The following is a 26075-nucleotide window of genomic DNA, read 5'->3' on the forward strand; positions in this document are numbered from 1 at the left end:
CTTAGAAAGCACCCCCTTCCCCACTGGAAAAAATGTGCTTATACCTGGCATACAGAGTTCCCAGCCTTAGAGGTAAATAAGGAAGGTCACTTCCTGGCAGGCCCAGGAACTTCAGAATATCTTGGGAATCTCAAGAAGATAGGAATTCACATTGTCTATCGGCACTGCAGGCGAGTCCTCGGTTTGGCTTCCTAGTCTAAATAGGCTATTAAAGGTCCAATCTAGATTCCTTATGAAAAGTTCCAGCAAAGAACACTGGAAATATGGTCAATCACTATTGTTGCTGCACTTATATCAATAAATAGGCCAAGTTTAATGAGACTGGACTTATTTTGAAAACTAATTAGTCTTATTTTGATTATCTTTGATAGAAATGGGGGTGATTATAGAAAGAAAAATGATGTGCAATAGAATATGAAAGCACACCCTTGTGGCTATTAAATACTAGTCCTATTTATTGTCTTTAAGATTGTGTTATCTACCTGTAAACCAGACCGGATCCTGAATCCTTCTAGTTTCCTCTGATATCTGGCTGCAACTCAACAATAAAAATTTTCAATTTTTCTCCCACCCTATTAATTTTAATCACCAACACTTAAAATTATCCTTTTCCCAAGGCCTTGCAAGCTGAAGATGGACAGTTTGATATAAATGTCAGAGAAATCACCACAACAGTTCATGTATGGATAAACTTTGTGCCTGCTGCTGTGTAGGCCACTTGGAAAAAGTTCAACTGATCACCTGATGACATTTCTAGATTTTCAAGGAAAATCTGTCATACTGCCAATGCCTGTCCTCATTCTATCTGAAGATGCTTCAAGTCCAACACCTAGAAAATCTTGATTGACTGCCTTCTCGACAAAAAAACTGAGTCTATAGTTTGCACCAACCATTTACCTTTGTCTTATGTTTCTCCTGAAACACTCAGGACTGAGACTAGTTCAGTGGGTTATGGAACAATCTAATAACTCAGTTTCTGGACTGTGAAACTTCCTGGGGAAGTTTCAGACAGGGGAATGACAGGTTTCAGGACACGCAACTCAAAAAACCTTGGCATGTTAAATATTTCAAGCTGAAGGAATTTTAGAAATGGCATGTGCATGAAGGACTCTCTGACCTTCCCCTGAAGCACGTCATAAAACCGTCATGTGAGAGGTTCCCTCCCTATAACTGCAGTAAAGGAACCTCCTCATACCCAACACAGAACATCAAGAAGAATCCAAACAAATAATTCTTGATAAGTATCCCCCAGTTTCCTACACTTACTGCATACCCTTTGTCCAACCATGGCTTTCTACATCTTTCTACTTTTCATCAGACCCATTATAAAAACACTCAGGTTTAACCATTTATTTGGGTCTTCATTTCCTTACGAAGGGCCCTGTGTCATGTAAAATTTATATTAGATGAATTTGTATGCTTTTCTCCTGTCAATCTTTTTCAACTCAATTTTCAACTTAGCAAGAGATCCTAAAAAGGTCAAGGAAAACTGTTTCCTCCCCTTCAACAGTTAATTACAGAATGATGTGGCATATACACTAATGAAAGTCTGTTCAGTGGACTGAATTTCAGTTGACCCTTGAACAACATGGGGATTAGGGGCACCAATCCTCCACAGTCAAAAATCTGCATTTAATTTAGAGTCGGGCCACCATATATCCAATTCTGCATTCTTGGATTCAACCAACTGCAGACTGTGTAGTACTGCAGTATTTACTACTGAAAAAAATCCACATATAAGTGGACCCGTGCAGTTTTAACCCATGTTGTTCAAGAGTCAACTGTAGTGTGAGAAGGGAGTGACTGACTTGGTCAAGGCTGTAGGGGATATGAAGAAGGACTTTCTCAAATAGGTGCCAGCAGAGCACAGCTTTAAAGTATGATTAGGAATTTGCCAGAAATAGAACAGGAAAAGGAAACATTAGAGAAATTTCTATAACTTCAGAAGAATAGAGGAGATAGTGTGATACAGTGTAAAAGCCGTGAACCTGAAGATAATACTTACCTAAAGTAAATTATACTCTTTGGATCTAACTTTTCATGTCTGTAGCATGAAGGAATCACGTAAGAGTAGAGTCAGAAATTTTAATGTAAATATAAATAAGGCCTGAAAGCTTTGTAATAGTCACAGGTGACATGAATGTTGCTAGTCCAGAGTAGTGAGTTAACAGGGTATTAGATGATCTCTAATGATTCCTTAAAAGTTTATTTCAAATAATTCTTCTATTATATAGAAATTTTAAAGGCAAATTTAATTTTGAAAAGGATAAAATCAAAGAAGAAAACTACAAGGTTAAAAAAAATTGTAAGTCAAAACTATACTTGAGAACTAGGTATAGAACTTGATAAACTAATAATGAAATTCTTCTGGAAGAACAGAGAAAAAAATTAGTTTTTAAAAAACTTTTAAGGTAGGTTCAGATTATTATAAAGCGTAGTTTTCAAACCCATATGTGATACTAAGCAGGACCCTGTGGGGCCCTCCTGGGTAGAAAAGTCTTTCTGTGTCCTCCATCTCTTTCTTTCTTTTTTTTTTTTTTTTTTAACATTTTTAAATGATTTATAATCATTTTCTCCATTTCTTATTTGTAAGAAAAAGGCTTTCAGCCTCCTAGACCTTCTTTGAGTTCCAAAGGGCAAATTCAAACAGGTACTAATTAGGAGAGTGAGGGAATGCAGGAAAAAAGGAAAGGCAGTCAGGAAACAATGGTGCGGTGATGAAGCAGGGTCCTGGTTCCTCTTCAAGGGATATACATAACAATCTGATACAAATCGCTGAGTTCTTCTACAGGAACTAAGGTCTCCACCCAGGTGGGCGATGGTAACTTCAGGCTGAATACTAGTGTGGAGCCCAGACTGGTTGGAACCAGAAGGCTGATGAGTGAAATTCCTGGAACACCACCCTGTTATCTCACCTCCAACCAATCAGAGGAAGGTCACACACCCTGCAGCCCTTCCCCCCAATTTTGCCTATAAAAATTCTCTTGAAAATGAGTGGAGAGTTCAGGCTTTTTGAGCACAAGCTGCCCATTCTCCTTGCTTGGCCCTTGCAATAAACCTTTGTCTGCTCTAAACTCTGATGTGTGTGTTGGGCAAACAAACTTGGGTTCAACAACAATATAGTGATTTATAATAAGAAAAATATATTTGGTCTTCCTCTTTCTGGCAGAGAGATCCAGAACTCTTGGAATTTCCTAAGTAATGAGAGCCATAAAGATGTCTTTGGTTCTATTAATGAGGTTACTTTTAGAATGCACTCAAGGTTAGGGGCTGGTTTCTAGGACAATCAACCATATAATTAGAGGTTTGGAACTTTGACTCCCACCTCCCTGACCTCCAAGGAGGGGAGATGAGCCGGAGGTTAAATCAGTCACCAATGACCAAGAATTTAATCAATCATGCCAATGTAATGAAGCCTCCATAGAAACCTATGGAGATTTGGGGAGACTGGCATGCTTGTAGCAAGCATGGAAAGATCCATGCTGTCTCTCCATACTTTGTGTCATGCTTCTCTTCCATCTGCCTGCTCCTGAGTTATATTTTTTATAATAAGCTGGTAATCTAGTAAGTCAAATGTTTCTGAGTTCTGTGAGCTGCTCTAGCAAATTAATCACATCCAAGGAGGGAGAGTTCTTGGAACCTCAGATCTTCAGCCAGTTAGTCAGAAGCACAGGCAACAACTTGGACTTGTAATTGGCATCTTAAGTGGAGGAGGGGGACAGTCATATAGGACTAAGCCCTTAAACTGTGAGATCTGAGACTATCTCCAGGTAAACCATGTCAGAATTGAGTTAAACTACAGAATACCCAGCTGGTGTTAGAGAATTGCTTGATGGCATGGGAAAAACCCATACACATTGGTATTGGTATTAGAATCATTACCTTATGCTAGGGGTAAAGATGAGAATTTGAAAAAATGGATATTCTAGAGATAGATTAAAAATAGTGAAATAATTTAATGTGTGTGTAAATGTGTATGTAGTAAATCAGAAGTAAATATCACAAAGGAAAAATAAATAATAATCTTGGGACAAATGTCAAGGTAGAGAAAAGTAAATTTGTATCATTGTAAATTCCAAAGAGGTCAAATAATCCATTGGTGGTAAAAACAAATGAAAACTGAGTATTATATTTATGCCCAGATAAAGAACAGATGATTTTCTGCAAAAGAAATGAAGGTTGTAATAGGAGTCAAGAACTTGTTGTGTTAAATTCAGCTAAGTTACAAGACACAAGATTATCAGACAAAAATCAGTCATATTTGGAGAAATGCAGAGAAAAAGGAACCCTTGTACACTCTTGGTAGGAATGTAAATTGGTGCAACAACTATGGAAAACTATATGGAGGTTCCTCAAAAAAATTAAAAATAAAATTACCATATGATCTAGCAATTCCATTTTAGGTATTTATCTGAAGAAAATGAAAACACTAACTTGAAAAGATACATGCACCCCCATGCTCATTGCAGCATTATTTACAATAAACAAGATTTGGAAATAACCTAAGTGCCCACTGGTAGATGAATGGATAAAGGAAGTGTGATATGTATATGCAAATGTGTATACAGATAGATATAAAGATATACATATATGTGTGTGTGTGTGTATAGATAGATATAAATATATATATACATATACACAATGGAATATTATTTACCCATAAAAAGAATTAAATTTTGCCATTTGCAACAACATAGTTGAATCTTGATGGCATTTTGCCAAGTCAGAACCATATGTGGAATCAAAAAAAAAAGTAAAACAAACAAACAAAAACCAAGGTTATAGGTATAGAGAATTGATTGGTGCTTGCCAGAGGTGGGGGGTGGGGGCATGGGAGAAATGGGTGAAGAGGGGTCAAAGGGTAAAAAGAAAAAAAAAACTGTAGTTGATGTAAAACAACACATAAAATTTTTGAACCATGTTCAAAATATTGACTTTTTATATATATACACATATAATATACATAGGTATATTTTTATAATATATACAAAACACTGATGCGTATCTATTATTTCTAAAAGAGTGAAGATAAAATGCCACTTAAATCTTTAAGATGAAATCAAATATTAGCATATGCTTAGAAATTTGCATTGAAAAAAAACCCCAAAGCCAAGGGGAAAAAAATCAGTCATATTCTATGTACTAGCAATTAACAATCTGAAAAGAAAATTAAGAGAACAATTTGATTTACAGTAACAATTTGATCAAAAAGAATAAAATGCTTAGGAATAAATTTAACCAAGCAGGCATAAGACTTGTACACTGAAAACAATAAGAAACTGTTGAGAAAAATTAAAGATACCCTAAATAAATGGAAAGACATTCTGTTTTCATGGATTGAAAGACCTAATATTGTTCAGACAACAATACTCCCCCAAAGCAATCTATATATTCAATGCTATTCCTATCAAGATCCCAACTGTCTTTTTAGTAGAAATAGACAGGGAGATTCTAAAATTCACATGGAATTGTAAGAGATCCCAAATAGCCAACATTACCTTAAAAAAAAATTCATACTTCCCAAATTCAAAGTTTACTACAAAGTTATAGTAATCAAGACAACATGATTCTGGCATCTGGTCTCAATGAAATAGAACTGAGAGACCAGAATAAATCTATACATCTGAGGTCAATTGATTTTTGACAAGAATGGCAAGACTTCAATGGGGAAAGAAGGTTTCCTCAATAAACAGTGTTGTGGCAACTGAGTACCTCTATATAGAATACAGTTGGATCCTTACCTCGCACCATTTACAAATATTAACTTAAAACAGATTTTAAAAACCCTACATATAGAAAATTATTATTGTGCTGACCATTTCACAGTGTATACACTCAAATCATTATGTTGCACACCTGAAACTAATATAATATTGTATGTCAGTTATACCTCATTTTAAAAAAAGAGCTATAACTATAAAGGTCTTAGAAAAAAACAGAGAGAAATCTTCATGACCTTCAATTTGGGAAAGGTTTCTTAAATATTACACCAAAAACATGAACAACAAAAGAAAAATAGACAAATTGGACTTCCAAAATTAAAACTTCGTTCATCATAGGACATTATAAGGGAGTGAAAAGATAACCCACAGAATGGGCAAAAATATTTTTAATTCATATATCTGATGAGGGTCCAGTATTCAGAATGTATAAATAACACTTAAAACTTAACAACAAAGATGAACAACTCAATTTTAAAATGAGCAAAGGACTTGAATAGACATTTCTCCAAGAAGGATACAGAAATGACCAACAAGTACATAAAAAGATGCTCAATATCATTAGTCACTAGGGAAATGAAAATGAAAATCACAAAGAGACACACTTTTATAGCCCCTAGGATGGCAACAGTGAAAACAACAACAATGGAAAAAACTGTATTGACAAGGATGTGGAGAAACTGGAACTTTCATGCATTGCTGATGGAATTGTAAAATGGCGCGGCTGCTGTGGAAAACAGTTTGGCAGGTCCTTATAAAGCTAAACATGCAACTACCATATGACCCAGCAATTCTACATCTCGGAATATACTTGAAGAATTGGAAATAGGTGTTCAACAAAAGCTTGTGAATGAATGTTCATAGCGGCACTATTCACAATAGCCCAAAGTGGAAACAATCCAACTGTCTGTCTACAGATGAACAGATAAACAAAATTTATTTATCCAACCATAAAAGGAATAAACAAGGCTGAATCTTGTTGCAAAGTAAAAGAAGTCAAACACAAAAGGTGACATATTGTATGATTCCATATATATGAAATATCCAGAATAGTTGAATCCATAGAGTCAGAGAGCAGATTAGTCATTGCCAGGGACTGTAGGTAGGAGAAAATGGGGAGTGATTGTTTAATGGGTACAGGGTTTCCTTTTGGGGTGATGAAAATGTTCTGGGATAGTTGTAATAATTGCACAACATTATGAACGTATTAAACACCACTGAACTGTGCACTTTGGTGAATTTTATATGTATTTTACCATAATTTAAAAATTATTTTTAATTAAAAAAACTTTTGCATAATAAAGTCTCATATCACAAAAGGCAATAGAAGAGGAAAACTGTGGTAAAGGTAATTTATAAAATGTTGGTATCTGAATTATTTATACAGATTTGACACAAAGATATAGGATCAATCTCTAAAGTTATCAGGCTCAGTGGTCAAAATTGATGCATAGATTGCATACATTACATTATATACCAAGATATAATTATAGTAAAATTCCTCTTCATAAAAATAGGCCACCAGAAAGTAAAAGCTTATTAAAATACTCTTAAGGAATCATTAGATTCTAAATGCCTTATAAAAGAGTTAAAAAGCAAATGTGGCCAGGGCCATAGGGAAATAAATAAATTTAAACATCTCTAGTTACACTGTGAAACTGTTCTAAGGAACAATCTGACAATATGTACTGGGAGATATAAAGTTAGTCAATTACTTAGACCTAGAAATTCAGTTAGGGTATTACTTTTAAAGGAACACCCAAATTAGGAGAAGCAGGAAATTTGAAAACAAGTTATTCATAGTAATGACGGCTAACATGAGAAAATACAAAACAATATAAATAATCAGTTAAAGAGTAGAGCTAAATGAACTATTGTTATTGCCTAAACACAATGGAATATATATATGTCTTTATGTGTGTATGTGTATATGTATTTTTAAAAATGACAAACATGTAATTATTTAATAGGTTAAAATGTATATGAGAAATAATGTCAAAGTAAATCACAAAATATTGCTTACATTGGTTTCAACTATATATATATACATACACATTGAAAAGAATTTGGAGTAAGATTCTAAAACTCATTAGGCTCCTTTAAAAATAAATATATAGTAATAATTTCCTGGCAATCATTTTCCAATCACATTCTTTACCCAAAGATCATTAAAAAAAAAAAAAAAAGAACTAAGGCAACAATAAAAAATTTTTATAGAATAAACCATAAGTAGAAGAAACTCTTAAGTAATCAAATTAAGATAATCAACCTCTTTTTGTTGAGATAAAAATTTTGAGGGCAATCCCCCAATAAGATATGAAGGAATATTTTTTTCCCTGTAATTAAAATGTTAGATATATTCTTGTAAATAAAAACATTTTTCCTATAATACTTCAGTCAAGATACACAAATAGGCTTAAAAATATCAAGGAAGGAAAGTCAATTAAATATACACAAACTATATATTCATATGGATGCAGAAATATGAATAACTGTCATAGACCAATAAAAATATCTTGAATAGATTTTAAAATGTTAACACTGTGCAGTTCTCACTGTACAACCACCTGTGTACATATAACTGCCTAAACATTGCTCTCAACGGTTGTTGCCATAGAAGGCATAAAAAGCAAACAAAAGCAAACTGGAGCTTTTAGATACTCTGTCTGTACAGAAGTTGAAGGGAAGAAGCCTTAAAAAGCAGAAGCAGTGAAAAGTACAGTTTAAAAGAGCTGACCTAAGAGACACTGTCTTGCCCCCAATTCTCTCTATCAGAATTTTTTCTTCTACTTCCTGAAAATCTGCTAAATGGAGATTATGCACATTAACAGATACTGTCCATTTATCAAAATCAATACCTCTGAAACAATGAAGCAGTCATACTTTATTACATAGTACTATGAATTCGTTCAATTTCTTTCATTTCCCTCCTAACACCCAAATGAAGCAAATTGTAATTGGAGGAAACAGTGTGAAAGGAAACAGCACTGAGCCTTCCACTATGGCAGTGTCCCTAGATCTGTAGTTCTTCCAGAATCCATTTTTCAAAAACTCTGTATCTTTCCTTCTCTACTAATCAAAGTTTTCATTTATTAGCCTAACAAAATATATCTTTTCTCCCTTCTCAAAAAATTTTTACATTCATAGGAACTAACAGCATTTTAAAAAATCAACTCACCTGAAATTTATTATTTAACATTGGAGAATAAGAGAAGCTTTTTAAAGTCTTCTTTAAAATATCTCTATTTAAAACCTGCTTTTCTTTTCAATTTTATCCCCATCATACTTTCTCTTTTTATGCATATAACTTTACTAGAAATTCCTTAGCGATTATAATAATGAACACCTTAATTAAGCCTTGAAAACAAACATTATATTTAAAGAAATCTTTTCAGCATAATATTCATCAACTGATTCTTACTTTGCTTCAATTTATGGAAATCACCAGCTCTATCCTTGGCAGCCTGCTTTAGAATCTCTGCTTGAATTCTGGGTTCATTCTCCAAGTTAGGGCCTGGAATTAAACGCTGAAGAGGATTGGAAGGGTTCTGTTTTGAAGTTCTGGGGTTTCCGTTGTGGTTTACATGAGAATCTATATAAAAACATCAAATTAGGGTCATATTTTACAGAAGAATTTCATAAGACCTACTTTAGAAAAGGTAAGACACACTTATCTGATACTGGGTAGTCAGGCAGCTTTTGTTTAAAGCTTAATTTTATTTCTTTAATCAAATCTCATAACCAATATGATTTTAGTTGTGTGATGTTTACTAATCATTCCCAGGTGAATATTTTTGGTACCTACTCACCAATCGGATATATAGTAGAAACTCAAAGATTAAAATGGTAATGATACCTGTATCTTTACCTCCCTCCAAATTCTATATTGTTGTCAGAAATCTCCAAAATCCAATAAGGCCTTTAGAATTTTTAATCTCAAAGTCATTTTCATCTACATAGTGACTCGCAAGTGTTAAGTCTTAATTCTTTCTTATTAGTATCTCCTGGATATAACATTTCTTCCCCTCATCTCCTTTTTTCCTTCATCAAAGTCTTGATTTAGATCCTTATTATAATTAATTTTAATCATATCAATTCTCATTTTAGGAGAACATTTCTGTAAAATTGAGTAGGTATTCAGTAGAAAACAAACAGTAAGTAGAGTAGGGAGTTTAATACAGGTCGATCTCTTAATTTACAGAAGGCCTCTGTGAGATAAATTTGAACACAGTTTGGAGAAGATAAATATATATATACTGACAGTGATGAAAGAGAATGTAGTCCAGAGTGGAAGAAAAAATAATTCTTCTGCTCTTAATAATCCATTAGACAAAATGCATTTTTAAATGATTATTTCTCCCTGAGCTTTTATCTGTCCCTTGATAATATATAACATTAACTAGAAGAATGAATGCTACTTCACTGTGCTGCTAAATGACATATTTTATTCACTATGTATCTTTTAAGTTTTTTTTAATTAAAAAATTTTTTTTGAGAGGAAGGTAATTAGGTTTGTTTATTTATTAATGGAGGTACTGGGGACTGAACCCAGGGCCTTATGCATGCTAAGCAGGCACTCTACCACTGAGCTATAACCTCCTCTCCTAGGAAGCTGATTTCCAAATGGAATTTTAAGAATGAGACTTCATACCTGGAACCATATTTGGGGAGAGAGGTTGTCCAGTTGGAAGATGGGAGATTGCTTGATGGCTTTCATATTGAGAAAAGGAAACAACGGGTTTCTTTAAAGCTAAAAGAAAAAAGAGATCCATATTATTCCCAGTGATATTATGATTTCTAAAAACCAACCACCATGAATTTATAAACACTGCACTAATCCTATGATGCTTATTCTAATTTTGTAATTCTTATAGTTGATATATTAACTAATTATTTATCATTACTAATTGATACACTGTACCATCCATCACAGATTTTGGTGATCAATAAATTCGACCAGAACACAAGACAGGAACGCTGTCTTATTCACCACTATGTCCCCAACACCTAGAATAGAGCCTGGCATATAACAGGAGCTCAACTAAAATTTGATGAATGAATAAATAAATGAATCTCTTCAGATACAGTGAGACCTTTCATACAGATAGGATAAATAGAAATTGACATTTATAAACTAGGTAAAGTAATGAGAATATGCTACTCTAAGTTGATCAGATTTTAAATATAAACTAAATATGACTGATGCAACAAGCTGAGATTTTATTTTTGAGGGAAATTTTAAGTTTTGTACAAAGGGCTTTACTAGCAAAGACGTACATACTTAGAGTTGGGATTTTCTTCTCCCTTAAGAAATGAAGGCAACAGGGAAAGAGATCATTTTTTACTCACTCCACTAACTACATTACAACCTTGGGCAGCTTAATTTGACAGAAAGGCAGAGAACAAAGACGGAAACTAGAGAGAGGGGGAACAGACAAAGAGAAAAAAATAAAGAACCATATACAAGACACGGTTAGTTGGCACATTTTATTCTTTTAAAATGTTGGTGTGGCAGACACAATGCTATGTGACCCTAATTCATCATATTTTTCCTGGGTACATAAGAAGATCAGCTTTCCTTACAGTTAGGGGTCATAAAACTGGGTTCTGACCATGAGGATGTAAATGAAACTGAACATGCCACATGCCACCTCCAAGTAGGCCAATAAATCTTCTGTGCAAATCACCTACAACTTCTCTTCCCTTCTGCCACAACTTAGAAGGCTACATATGAAGATGGTGACATCAAATAGTAGAAGGGGATATTGCTCGGAGGAGAGCTGTGAAGACAGTCATCCAACCTGCTTAAGAGTGTAACATGAACAATAAATGAGCCTTTACTGTTATAAGCAACTACAACTTGGGGGCTGTTAATACATTATAGCCTTGTCAATCATAACTAGTATACCTGGGCTATTTTTATAATCTTCAAAATTTATCTCAGTCATTATTTCATTTATTATTACATAAATTTCTAAACTTAAGGACCCAAGAAGTTTAAAATTCACTCTAAGAAAGAAATCTACTCAAATTTACAGAAAGTTTGAAACATTATGCTGTACACCAGAAACTGACACACTGTAAACTGACTATACTTCAATTTTAAAAAAATTACAGAAAATTGAGGTTTGTGTTCCCATTTCCTTGTTCCTATTGCCATTACGATGCCCAACAACCACCTCTGCACATAAGACAGCTAAGTAACAACAATCAGCTAACATCTTAGAAAGAGCAGAACTTTGCCAGGTTTTACAATACAATTTTAATTTACTAACAGACTCTGAGGACATTAAGCATCTCTGGTAGATATACTGGAAAGAGAAGTAAGTCATAGCTACAAATTTGTTGATCACTGTTGAACCCTAGCTGGCTCCAGCACTGACTGTATAAACCAGAAGACAAGAGAGGGGACCTCCACTACTAAACAAGAAGTGAGCATACATGTTATTAGTTTTATATAATAATCCCTCCTGCTCAAGAACAAGGTGACTATTTAGAGGTAGAACTATGTAAATTTAGATAGGTAGAAGAAAATTGGATTAAACAGAGCCTTTATGAAACATCCAGAAGAGTTTAATTAATTTTTTATTGAAGTATAGTCAGTTTACAATGTTGTGTTAATTTCTGTACAACAGTGTTTCATATATATATACGTATATATGAATATCTATATTCCTTCTCATATTCTTTTTCATTATAGGTTATTGCAAGATATTGAATATAGTTCCCTGTGCTATATAGTAGAACCTAATTGTTTATCTATTTTATATATACTAGTTAGTATCTGCAAATTCTGAACTCCCAATTTATCCCTCCACCCTCCACCCTCTGGTAACCATAAGTTTGTTTTCTATGTCTGTGAGTCTGTCAGAAGAGTTTAGAACTGATATACAGGTATACCTCTCGATATTGTAGGTTTGGTACCAGACCATTGTAATAAAGTGAATATCACAAGAAAGCGAGTCACATGAATTTTTTTGGTTACCCAGTGTATATAAAAGTTGCTTACACTATACAGGAGTCTGTTAAGTGTACAGTAGTATTATGTCTAAAAAAACCAATGTACATACCTTAATTTAAGAATACTTCATTGCTAAAAAATGTTAACCATCATCTGAGCCTTTAGCAAGTCATAATCTTTTTGCTGATGGAGGGTTTGAAATATCTCAAGAATTACCAAAATGTGAAACAGAGACTTGCAGTGAGCAAATGCTGTAGGGAAAATGGCACTGGTAGATTTGCTTGACACAGGGTTGCCACAAACCTTCAATCTGTAAACAATGCATGATTTGTGAAGTGTAATAAAGCTAAATGCAATAAGACATGGTATGTCTGTCAAAGAAACTGTACAGTTACCCCTCAGCATTCCTGGGGACTGGTTCCAGAACATCCCCACCCCCAGCCCCATGCTCAAGTCCCTTAGTCAGCCCTCCTTATCCAGGGCTCTGCATCTAAGGATTCAAACAACTACAGGGTGTACACATAGAACACAATCTGCAGTTGGCTGAATCCGGGGATAAGGAATAAGAGGATACAACTGTGGTAATATGGGACCTTATAAGCTTAACATGAATTAATACATTTCTATAAAAATTGAGAAAAATAGAAAAGCACAGAGAAATTTTAAATGAGCTGTAATTGTAATTCCACCAGTTAAAGATAACCACTGCTACTAATTCGATTATCTGTTTTGCTTTTCTTCTGTACATTATACCATATACCTTAAACAAAATTAGGATCTCATCATATATACTATCTTATAAATTGATTTTTTATTTAATATTTTATACATATTTTTCTATGCCATTCCATTTTCTTCTACAACATTCCTAAATGGTACTACTGAATCAAAACTTCCAATTTAATAGGTTTGGCTAGAAAGATCTGGGTAAAGAATTGTCATAAGGACTTTAGAGCCCCATAACCTGCATCAGCTAAGCCGGTTGGTGGATAGACTTTTACTACTTAGAAAAAAGTAATGTGTGTTCTGTAAACACCTTGGTTTCTATACTTTGACTTTTTCGTTTACTTTACTTTACTTTTGTTTACCTCTAGCCTTCTTTTTGTTGAACTAAGAGGAAAGGTGATTTATTTATATCTAGCACAAGATTGAGGCTTTCCGGGACCAGAATTAACAGTTATAGTTAGTGGTACCAAAACAAATGAAGATCTAGAAAACACTAGTGGACATGGAGACAACTAGGAGTGCTAATCTTGCTCTCTAATTTTGTATAGAGTTCTTCAGACTTTAAAAAAAACTACACACACAAGTCTCTAATAATTTTTCCTCCACAAAAATGAGATTACATTGTGCTTGCTTCCTTGTAACCTGCTTTTTTCATTAAAAAATCATAGATATATTTATGTCAATAAATATGTCTCAACATCTTCATTTTTAATGACTACATATCAGATTTTACAGACAGAACAAATGTGATGAACTAATAAACCTACCTATAACACGCATATGGCTTTCAATTTATCATTATAAGTAATTTTATGATGAGCACTCTTGTAACTACATGATATTAAATCCTCCGGGAAGTACTAAGCACTGGGTCAATGACTATGAGTACTTCTTAAACAAATTAAGAGAAACTAAGTAAATGTGAGCACGAAGACAATAAAAGTAGGGGAGAAATAGACACTGAAAAGACTGAAAAGAATTATGTATGATATTAAAGTTATGACATATTTTATGATATATTTTACCCAGGTCCTATCCATTGAGGACCACTGAGGTCCAGGGGAAAATACAGAGGTCAACAAAAAATAGCATGCTGCTATCAGATAATATCATTAATAACTAGGCTGCTAAAATATATATCATTGATACAGCTACTAATAAGGAAAAGTACCAAAGATAAGTGATAAAACCTACTTACCATAAAGACAAAATACAGGATACAAAGCCACTAGAGCACATAGATTTTATCTTACCACTATCATACTGGGTTTTGTATTTTTTCTAAAAGAGAGCTATCAACATGGAAATTTCATCATCTGACAATATTTATTGTGTCTACTCTCTGTTAAGCACTGTTTTAAAAAGCTGGAGATTCAGCAGTAGACAAAACAGACCAAGTTATTGCTGGACAGGTAACAGAAAGTAAATAAAAAAGTCTGTATGGATATAATATAAATGTCAGAGTACGCATAAAGTAAAACAGGGAGGCGTGATAGTAGTCGGAGATTCTATTTCAGGTAGTTCGGTCACGGGAGTCATTTTTGAAGAAGAGATATTTGAGCAGAGGTGTGAATAAAACGTGGAGGAAGAACATGCAGGCAGAGACCAGCAAGTACAAACAAAGTTACCTTGAGACAGGAGCATGCACAGCATATCTGAGGAAATGCAAAGAAAGGAGTGAGGGGAAAGTGGTAGAAACGAAGTCAAAGAGGAGAGAAGGGGCCATATCAGAGACAACGAAGAGTAAAAAATCATTAGGAACAGGTAGTTATGGGGCTGGGGTGCTGAGGGCTGGGACTAAACTGGTAATTCCAAAGAAGGCAATACTAATTGCCTCAGTACTAATTATAATAATAGTAGCTCCCATTTTCTGAGTATTTAGTATGAACCAGGCACTAATTTCATGTCACTCTCAAATCTATCTGAGATAGATATCCCCTTTCACAGATGAGGAAACTGAAACTCATGACAGAGAGATGAGACATACCTCTCACTTGACTTAAAAATTCAAAGTAGTCATTTCTCAGGAACCTGGCTGATATGTTTACAAAAAGTGATAGGAAGTTTAGGGTTAAGCCTCCTGGACATCTCTATCAGCACTTTGAGAGCCAAAATAGAACTATCCTTGCCTTTCACTCTCATTTTCTTATTTCAGTGGCAGGGCTGCAATCTTAAAAAATGTTCACACTCCCAGTTTCTGCCTTACAGGGGTTCACAATCCAGTGTCTGTGACTAATGAGACAGAACACAACACTAGTGAGCCGTGGTGCTCAAATCTGGCAGCACTTCAGTGTTACAGATACCACCCCAGACATATGAATATGGGGACGGTACCTAGGTATCTGTATATATTAAAAGCTCCAAAGGTGGTTCTGTTGCAGAGCCAAGTGAATAAAAGACAACAAAAAGGATGGGCTCTGGAGTTAGACCAGGGCTCAAATCATGGCTCTATAACTTATTAACTGTGTAAGTTTAGGGCCTAATTTCTTGAAGACTCAGTTTTCACCTGAAAAACAGGGATAATGCCATTTGGCCCTGCATGATCAATCTGGGGATAAGTGAGAATATTTGCTAATGAAGTATGGTAGAATTCTAGCAAATAGCAGGTGTTCAACATTTACTAAGTATTTAGAGTCATTAAAGTTAAGTATTTATTCTTAGAATGAAAAAAGAATCCAAGATTCAGGCTGAGGAAACAAATTCATTTAAAAGTAAAACTATCGATGAAGACGGAGAAGATGGCGGAGTAGAAGGACGCTCGCAGGTCACCCTCTCCCACAAATACACCAAGACCCACATCTACAGACCCACTCAGCCAACCAGAGCACCTGCGGAACTCTGAGAGAACATCGCCCTCTTCAAAAGATAAAGATGCCAAAAATCTGGTAGGAGAAAAGGAAAAAAGAAAGAACAAAAGGCAAAGCAGCGCGGGATGGGTCCCGCGGGGAGGGAGCGGCAAAGGAGGACTGGCGCTCGCTCGCTGGGTCTCCCCTCTCCAACTGAGAGGCCAGCGGGACGGAGGGGGAGCCTCCGAGGCTCGGATCTGTACAGAGCAGCCCTTGACTGACAGAACCAAGTTAAACGGGCACAGAGCGTCCCCCCCACACCCAGCCTGAGACGCGGGCCGGCAGCGGCGGGCAGGGCCAGGCTGCACAAGCCGGGCGGAGGACGGAAGTGGCTGCACGGAGGCAGGCCCGGGGGAACGCAAGGGGCTGCGCGCCGTGGCTGTGGGTGGACAGGGCAGAACAACCTGGGCCCTCCATAAAACAGCAAGGTTGATGTGCTCTCGGGGGAAGGGTGCACACCCCCATCTCTGAAATCCCGCGGAAAGTTTTCGGGGGAAGAGAGGCGGGGCTCAGGCAGAGCCGCCATATCCTCCGGCGCTGAGCACCCAGGCGGGGGCGGGGGTGAAACCCGCATCCGCACCAAAGGGCTTAGCAGCCTCAAAGGCCAGACTGAGACTGGCCTGCAGCCGGGGGCAGACAGGATCCTTCCATCCTGGTCCCTCAGAGAACTTGCTCCACAAAGACAAACAAGGAGCTGGGTTTTGGCTCAGAGCAGGGACAAGGCTGCCCCTCGGTCTCCCCGAACCCACCCGCGGAGCGCCGACCAGGGCGGAGCGCGCAGCCGCACAGAGCAGCGGAGCTACCGGCAACGGCGCAGGTAGAGGGAGAGCGGCCCCCCCCCGCCTTTCGGGCAGGAACACAGCCCCTGACCGAGGTGCTGGGAGGGGGCACGACCCGCCCTCCTACCTGGCCAGTCTGCAACATCTGACTGCGGCATCCGGAGGGGCAGCGACCCGCCCGCCCACAGCAGAGGAAAGCTGCACCTGACCCCGTGTTAAGAGGAGGCGCGATCGGCTTGCCGACAGGTGCTGGGAGCAGCACAGAAGAGGGTGCCAACGGAGGGCCTCTGAAAACAGCAAGCTGAGCTTCCAAAACAGGACGAAGACAGAAAGACTTCACATTAAAAGCACACAGACTCCAGAAGAACACCGACAAACCCCCCCACCTTTTTTTTTTTTAAATCTGTTTTTACCTGTTCTATTTTCTATTACTCTCTTAATTTTTACTTCTTAATTCATATCTATTTCTCTTGGGTTTTGATGTCCTGTTATTGATTAGACACAGGTTTCAAATACATCTATTCATCTCCCCCCCCTTTTTTTGTAAAGGTTTTAGAAGGACGTCTCAACCCGATTAATACTCTGCTTCAACTCGCTCTTCTATTACTCATTATACACTGTTTTCAAACCCTCTTTCTCCCTTCTTTTAAAATTCTTTCTCTCTCTCTCTTACTTTTTTTTCTTTTTTTCCTAAGTTCTATTCCTAAATAGGCATTAGATAGATAAAATACTTAAGGACCAAAATAAACAACTGATACTCCATAAACCACAGTGCCAAAGAGGTATGAGCAAGATGAAGAAGCAGAAAAACCTTTCCCAATTAAAAGAACAAGAGAAATCCCCTGAAAGAAAGATCAACGAAATAGACATCGATAGCCTACTAGATCAAGATTTCAAAAAAGGAGTGATCAAATTGCTGAAGGAATTAAAAGAGATGGTGTTTAGACATATAAAATATGTCAAAAAATGAAATTGAAGCTATAAAGAAGAGCCAAGTAGAATGGGTAAACTCATTGACAGAGATGAGGAATGATCTAATAGCTGTGCAAAGCCGACTAGATAATGCAGAGGAACGAATTAGGGATCTAGAAGACAGGGCAATAGAAAGCACCCATTCAGAAGAACTACAAGATAAGCAAATAAAAAATAATGAAAATAGCATAAGGGACCTATGGGATAACATAAAGCGTCCCAATCTTCGCATAATAGGGGTCCCAGAAGAAGAAGAAAGATCAAAGGGGATTGAAAAGGTTTTTGAAGAAATCATGACTGAAAACTTCCCAAACTTAAAGAAGGAATCAGATATCCAAGTACAGGAAGCTCAGAGGGTCCCAAACAGGAAGAACCCAAATAGACCCACACTAAGACATATCATAATCAAGATGGCCAGAGTCAAGGATAAAGAAATGATTCTAAAGGCAGCAAGAGAAAAGCAAAGAGTAAGTTACAAGGGAACCCCCATAAGGCTCTCAGCTGATTTCTCTACACAAACACTACAGGCCAGAAGGGAGTGGCAAGATATATTCAAAGCCCTGAATGAAAAAAAGATGCAGCCTAGGATCCTTTATCCAGCAAGGCTATCCTTAAGGATAGAAGGATAAATAAAGAGTTTCACAGACAAAAAAAAGCTGCAGGAGTTTAGCAACACTAAACCCATGCTAAAAGAAATATTAAAAGGGCTATTCTAAATAGAAAAGCAGCAGGATGCTACAGAAATGAGAAACACACAACTGGAAAGGTGATAACTCATGAATTACAAATAAAGTAAACATGAAATTATAAAAGAAGACATACAAATCACTGAGAGTGGGAGAGGGAGGCAGGGAAATATAGAATATTTTTTTCTTTCTTTTTTAAATTGTTTTAACAGTAGGATGGGTTTGAGATCATGGTACTATCAGTTTAATAAAAACAGTTATAGTAATGGGTTAATAGATTTACAAAAAAGGGTAACCACAAGCCAAAAATTTACAAAGGAGTCACAAAAATTAAATAAAATCCATGATAATACAAAGGAAAATTACCAAACCACAAAAGGAAGAAGAAAGGAACAAAGAGGATACACCAATTCAACTGCAAAGATAAGTTCAAAATGGCAATAAACACACCTCTATCATTAATTACTGTAAATGTTAATGGACTAAATGCTCCAGTCAAAAGACATAGAGTGGCAGACTGGATAATAAAGCAAGAACCTTCAATATGCTGCATACAAGAGACCCACTTTAGGGAGAAGGAAACATATAGATTGAGAGTGAAAGGATGGAAAAGGATATTCCATGCAAATGGAAAAGCCAAAAAAGCAGGTGCTGCAGTACTGATCTCAGACAAAATAGACTTTAAAACAAAGGCCATAAAGAAAGATAAAGAAGGACATTTTATAATGATTAAAGGAGTGATACAAGATGAGGATATTACACTCGTTAATATATATGCACCCAATATAGGAGCACCTAAGTACATACAAGAATTACTAACAGAGATAAAGGGGGATATTGATGGGAATACAATCATAGTTGGAGATTTTAACACTGTATTAACATCACTAGACAGATCTTCCAGACAGAAAATAAACAAGGCAACAGAGAAATTAAATACTACAATAGAAAAACTAGATTTGGTGGATATTTTCAGAGCATTACACCCCCCAAAAATAGGATATACATTCTTTTCAAGTGCACATGGAACATTTTCCAGGATCGATCATGTACTTGGGCACAAAAGAAACCTCAACAATTTTAAGAAGATAGAAATTATCTCAAGCATCTTTACTGACCACAATGCCATGAAACTGGAAATCAACAACAGAGAAACAAAGGAGAAAAAAAGGAAAGCATGGAGATTAAACAATATGTTATTGAAAAAACAATGGATCAATGAGGAAATCAAAGCTGAAATTAAAAAATACCTTGAGACAAATGATAATGAAAGCACAACCACTCAAAACCTATGGGACACAGCAAAGGCAGTGCTAAGAGGGAAGTTTATAGCGATACAGGCCTTCCTCAAAAAAGAAGAACAATCTCAAATAAACAATTTAACCCACCACCTGAATGAATTAGAAAAAGAAGAACAAAAAGCCCCAAAAAGCAGCAGAAGGAAGGAAATAATAAAGATCAGAGAGGAACTAAATACAATAGAGATTAACAAGACCATAGAAAAAATCAACCAAACCAAAAGCTGGTTTTTTGAAAAAGTAAATAAAATCGACAAACCTCTGGCCAAACTCACAAAGAAGAAAAAACAGAGAACACAAATTAGCAAAATAAGAAAGGAAAATGGAGAAATTACAACAAACAAAATAGAAATACAGAATATCATACGAGAATATTATGAAAAACTATATGGAACCAAACTGGATAACCTAGAGGAGATGGACAAGTTTCTGGAAACATACTGTCCACCAAGGCTAAATCAAGAAGAATCTGAACACTTGAACAATCCAATCACTAGAAAGGAAATAGAAATAGCAATTAAAAACCTCCCTACAAATAAAAGTCCAGGACCGGACGGCTTCACCGGGGAATTCTACCAAACATACAAAGAAGAACTCATACCAGTCCTTCTCAAACTCTTCCAAACAATTGAAAAGGAGGGAATACTCCCAAACTCATTCTATGAAGCCACCATCACCCTGATACCAAAACCAGGCAAAGACACTACAAAAAAAGAGAATTATAGGCCAATATCACTGATAAACATAGATGCCAAAATCCTTACCAAAATTTTAGCAAATAGAATCCAACAACACATAAAAAAGATTATACATCATGACCAAGTGGGGTTCATCCCAGGGACACAAGGCTGGTTCAACATACGCAAATCAATCAATGTAATACATCACATCAACAAGAGAAAGGACAAAAACCACATGATCATCTCAATCGATGCAGAAAAAGCATTTGATAAAATTCAACACCCATTTATGATAAAAACTCTCACCAAAGTGGGTATAGAGGGAACATATCTCAACATAATAAAAGCTATATATGACAAACCTACAGCCAGCATAGTACTCAACGGTGAAAAACTCAAAAGCTTCCCACTAAAATCTGGGACAAGACAAGGATGCCCACTATCACCACTCCTATTCAACATAGTCCTAGAAGTCCTAGCCACAGCAGTCAGGCAAGAGAAAGAAATAAAAGGGATCCAAATTGGAAAAGAAGAGGTAAAAGTGTCATTATATGCTGATGACATGTTACTATATATAGAAAACCCTAAAAGGTCCACACAAAAACTACTAGAGCTGATTGAAGAATTCAGCAAGGTAGCAGGTTACAAAATTAACGTTCAAAAATCAGTTGCATTTCTTTACACTAACGATAAATCAACAGAAGAAGAAAGTAAAGAAACAATCCCCTTTAAAATAGCACCCAAAGTAATAAAATATCTGGGAATAAATCTAACCAAGGAGGTGAAAGAATTATACACAGAAAACTATAAACCATTGATGAAGGAAATTAAAGAAGACTTTAAAAAATGGAAAGATATTCCATGCTCTTGGATTGGAAGAATCAATATTGTTAAAATGGTCACACTGCCCAAGGCAATCTACAGATTTAATGCAATCCCTATCCAATTACCCAGGACATATTTCACAGAACTAGAACAAATCATAATAAAATTTATATGGAACCATCAAAGACCTAGAATTGCCAAAGCATTACTGAAGAGAAAGAAAGAGGCTGGAGGAATAACTCTCCCAGACTTCAGACAATACTATAGAGCTACAGTCATCAAGACAGCATGGTATTGGTACCAAAACAGACATACAGACCAATGGAACAGAATAGAGAGCCCAGAAATGAACCCACAAACTTTTGGTCAACTCATCTTCGACAAAGGAGGCAAGAATATACAATGGAATAAAGACAGTCTCTTCAGCAAATGGTGTTGGGAAAACTGGACAGCAGCATGTAAATCAATGAAGCTAGAACACTCCCTTACACCATATACAAAAATCAACTCAAAATGGATTAGAGACTTAAACATAAGACAAGTTACAATAAACCTCCTAGAGGAAAACATAGGCAAAACACTATCTGACATACATCTCAAAAATTTTCTCCTAGAAGAAATAAAAGGAAGAATAAACAAATGGGACCTAATGAAACTTACAAGCTTCTGCACAGCAAAGGAAACCAGAAGTAAAACAAGAAGAAAACCTATGGAATGGGAGAAAATTTTTGCAAGTGAAACCGACAAAGGCTTGATCTCCAGAATATATAAGCAGCTCATACGACTCAATAAGAAAAAAATAAACAACCCAATCCAAAAATGGGCAGAAGACCTAAACAAGCAATTCTCCAAGGAAGACATACAAATGATCAAAAAGCACATGAAAAAATGCTCAATATCACTAATTATCAGAGAAATGCAAATCAAAACTACAATGAGGTATCACCTCACACCAGTCAGAATGGCCGTCATTCAAAAATCCACAAATGACAAATGCTGGAGAGGCTGTGGAGAAAGGGGAACCCACCTACACTGCTGGTGGGAATGCAGTTTGGTGCAGCCACTATGGAAAACAGTGTGGAGATTCCTCAAAAGACTAGGAATAGACTTACCATATGACCCAGGAATCCCACTCCTGGGCTTGTATCCAGAAGGAAATCTACTTCAGGATGACACCTGCACCCCAATGTTCATAGCAGCACTATTTACAATAGCCAAAACATGGAAACAGCCTAAATGTCCATCAACAGGTGACTGGATAAAGAAGATGTGGTATATTTATACAATGGAATACTACTCAGCCATAAAAACCGACAACATAATGCCATTTGCAGCAACATGGATGCTCCTGGAGAATGTCATTCTAAGTGAAGTAAGCCAGAAAGAGAAAGAAAAATACCATATGAGATCGCTCATATGTGGAATCTAAAAAACAAAAACAAAAACAAACAAACAAAAACAAAGTGTAAATACAGGACAGAAATAGACTCACAGACAGAGAATACAGACTTGTGGTTACCGGGGGGTGGAGGGTGGGAAGGGATAGCCTGGGATTTCAAAATTGTAGAATAGATAAACAAGATTACACTGTATCGCACAGGGAAATATACACAAAATGTTATGATAACTCACAGAGAAAAAAATGTGACAATGAGTGTGTATATGTCCATGAATGACTGAAAAATTGTGCTGAACACTGGAATTTGACACATTGTAAAATGATTATAAATCAATAAAAAATGTTAAAAAAAAAAAGTAAAACTATCAGCCCTAACCAATTTACTGAGCTTCCTGATTACATAGTTTGCTCTCAAAGTCCTGATAAATGTTTACTTACAGCAGTGTTCTGTGAAGTTTGTGAAACTCTGACCAGTAATTGCCCATTAAAATAGTAATCATTCTGAAGCATGAACATTAAATATGAAACAATGATATATTCTTATGTTACTTCGCTCTGTGTACATGAACAGATATAACATACTTATAACTGCTCAAATACTGGCCAGCGGGGCCATCTCAGCCTTCTAAGAAATACAGGTACATATCTACAGAGACTATTCAAATGATGATCTCATATGGCTCCTAAGACCTGGTCTGTGAACTGAAGTTCCTTCAAACTTAAAGATCCATTTATATAATTTAAAAATAATAACATGGACTTCCCCCTGTAGCCATGACATACTAACCAGTATTGGACTTACCCTCTCACACCCCAGATAATTTTTAATATGGGCAAAAGAGATAAGGCAACTGTTTTCAGGCACTAGACAACCAGCAGAACAAGACCAATTCTTGGAAGAAGTGATATACATGAGATGAGAGGAGCAGAAATCTGCATGGATATTCCATGTGTTCTTTGGCCAAGTCCTGGGCTGTGTATATATAGGGTGAGACTCTATGGGGCCTAACACAGAGCACCTACCGCAGGGCTGAGAGCTGAACAAAAATAACAAAGGTCATGCACCACTTGGAGGCGATGGATCTCTGGCCTAGCTACAGGACAGAATCTTCACGGAGTATCTTGAGCATTCAGATGAGATGTTAAAAGTTCTACTTTAAAAGCAGGGGTCACACCCTAGAGTTAAGGCCATGCCCTCAGACTAGGAACAAAATCAGTACTGACCTGTCCTAACAAACATAAAACCAAGCATAACAGAATCAAGAGGATCCACCAGTAATTTAACTGTCAACAAGAACAAAACTCAATACCTTTTAAAAGAAGACAACAAAATCTGTATTTCCTTAGTGTGGCATTCATATAGCACACAATAAAATTACTAGACATACAAAGAGATAGGGAATATGACCCATAATCAAGAAAAAAAGCAATTTACAGAAACAGACTCAAAGATGATCCACTTGTTAAAATTAGCAGACAGGGACTTGTAAACAACTGTTATTAATACACACACACACACACACACACGTAAAAGAAAAGATAGGGACACCCAACAGAGAAGTGGAAGCTAACACAAGAACCAGATAGAAATTCTAGAACTGAAAATACATCTAAAATGAAAAATACACTAGATGGGCTTTGAACAGCAGTCTAAACACTGCAGAAAAAGGCATCAATGAACTTGAAGACATATCAAAGACATTAAACAAATTAAAGGAGAAAAATTATTGTAAAAAAACTGAACAGAACTTCAGAACCTGTGGGACATATCAAGCAGTCTGAAATTCATGTACTTTGAATGCCAAGAGAAAAAAGAAGAGGGCTGAACATTTTTTTGAATAATGTTTGAATGTGAATAAAGGCTGAAAATCCCCCAAATTTGGTGAAAAAATCACCCAACAGACAGAAGAACCTCAGTAAATACCAAGCAGGATAAATACAACGAACACCGTATCAAAGTACATCTTAGTCAAGTTAATAAAAATTAAAGCTAAAGGGAAAAAATTTTAAGCAGTTAGAGAAAAAAAAAACAATAATACAAAAGCACAACAAAAAGAATAATGGTTGACCTAGAATCAATGGAGGCTAGAAGACAGTGGAATACATCTTTAAAGTGCTGAAACAAACAAAAAAAATCAACCCAAATTTCGATATCCAGTAAAAATATCCTTCAAAATGAGTATGAAATAAAGATGTTTTCAGATAAACCATAGTTGAAAACATTTGTTGCTAGAAGACCTGCATTTCAAGAAATGCTAAAGGAAGTTCTTCAAGCTGAAGGGAAAATGATAATCAAGATAGAAATTAGAATCCACAGGAAGGAATGAAGAGCACTGGAAACAGTAAATACGTGGCAAATGTAAGAGACCATAATATTTTCTTCTCCCATTCTCTTAAAAGGTTTTTTAAAGTAAAAATAATAATCCTGAAAATATTGGGATTTTTAACACATAGAAATAATATATATAACAACAACAGCACAAAGAATGAGGCAAAGTAAATGGAATTATATCTTTGTAAGATTCTAATATTTTACATGAAATAATACAGTATTATTTCTAAACATACCATGATATATAAAGGATGTATATAGTAATCCCTAGAATAACCACTAAAACACAATATTTCAGAAGTACAGTTTTTAGAAAGTGAGAGAAATAGGTACAAATTAAACCCTCAAAGCCTCTTAGTCCTAACTATCCTATTCTCTCTGGATGATACTTGCTGGTTCAAGATGCTATTTTGATTCCTTTTCCTTTAATTGTGGCTGGTATAAACTGCAGATCCATGAAATATGACAGTGAAAGAAATATCTTTCAATTATAAACCAAATGTATCATTAGAAGTCTATGTACATTTAGTAGCAGTTTTCAGGAATATGTATACTTTGATATTATGTGTATTCTCCCCCTTCAAAAACAACAAAAATTGCCCAATTTTACATAATTTGTTTCTTCCATAACAAGAATCTTTGAAAACTTTTTTTAAAGGGCTAGATAGTGAATATTTTAGGCTTGTAGGCCATACTCTGCTGTTCTAGCACAAAAGCAGTTATTGACAATACATAAACAAATGAGCATAGTAATGTTTCAGTAAAACTATTTATTAAAACAGGCAACCAAGCTGTAGTCTGCCAATTTCTGTTTTACAAGATGCCTAAGAGTAAAGTCAACATCTATTTAT

General features: G+C 36.0%; 1 protein-coding gene across 2 annotated transcripts in view; it reads right to left on the reverse strand.

The window, feature by feature from the left end:
• The window catches only part of GOLM2 (golgi membrane protein 2), a 93006-nt gene that overhangs the window by 21930 nt on the left and 45001 nt on the right, over positions 1–26075 (reverse strand). For both annotated transcript variants that reach the window (XM_032481329.1, XM_032481328.1), the window contains exons 7-8: positions 10372–10470; positions 9142–9312 (exon numbers count right to left, since the gene is read on the reverse strand). In XM_032481329.1, the coding sequence (XP_032337220.1) occupies positions 9142–9312; positions 10372–10470 (270 nt within the window). The remainder of the gene's footprint in view (positions 1–9141; positions 9313–10371; positions 10471–26075) is intronic.

This window comes from Camelus ferus, chromosome 6, assembly GCF_009834535.1.
Source record: "Camelus ferus isolate YT-003-E chromosome 6, BCGSAC_Cfer_1.0, whole genome shotgun sequence".
Lineage (NCBI taxonomy): Eukaryota > Metazoa > Chordata > Mammalia > Artiodactyla > Camelidae > Camelus > Camelus ferus.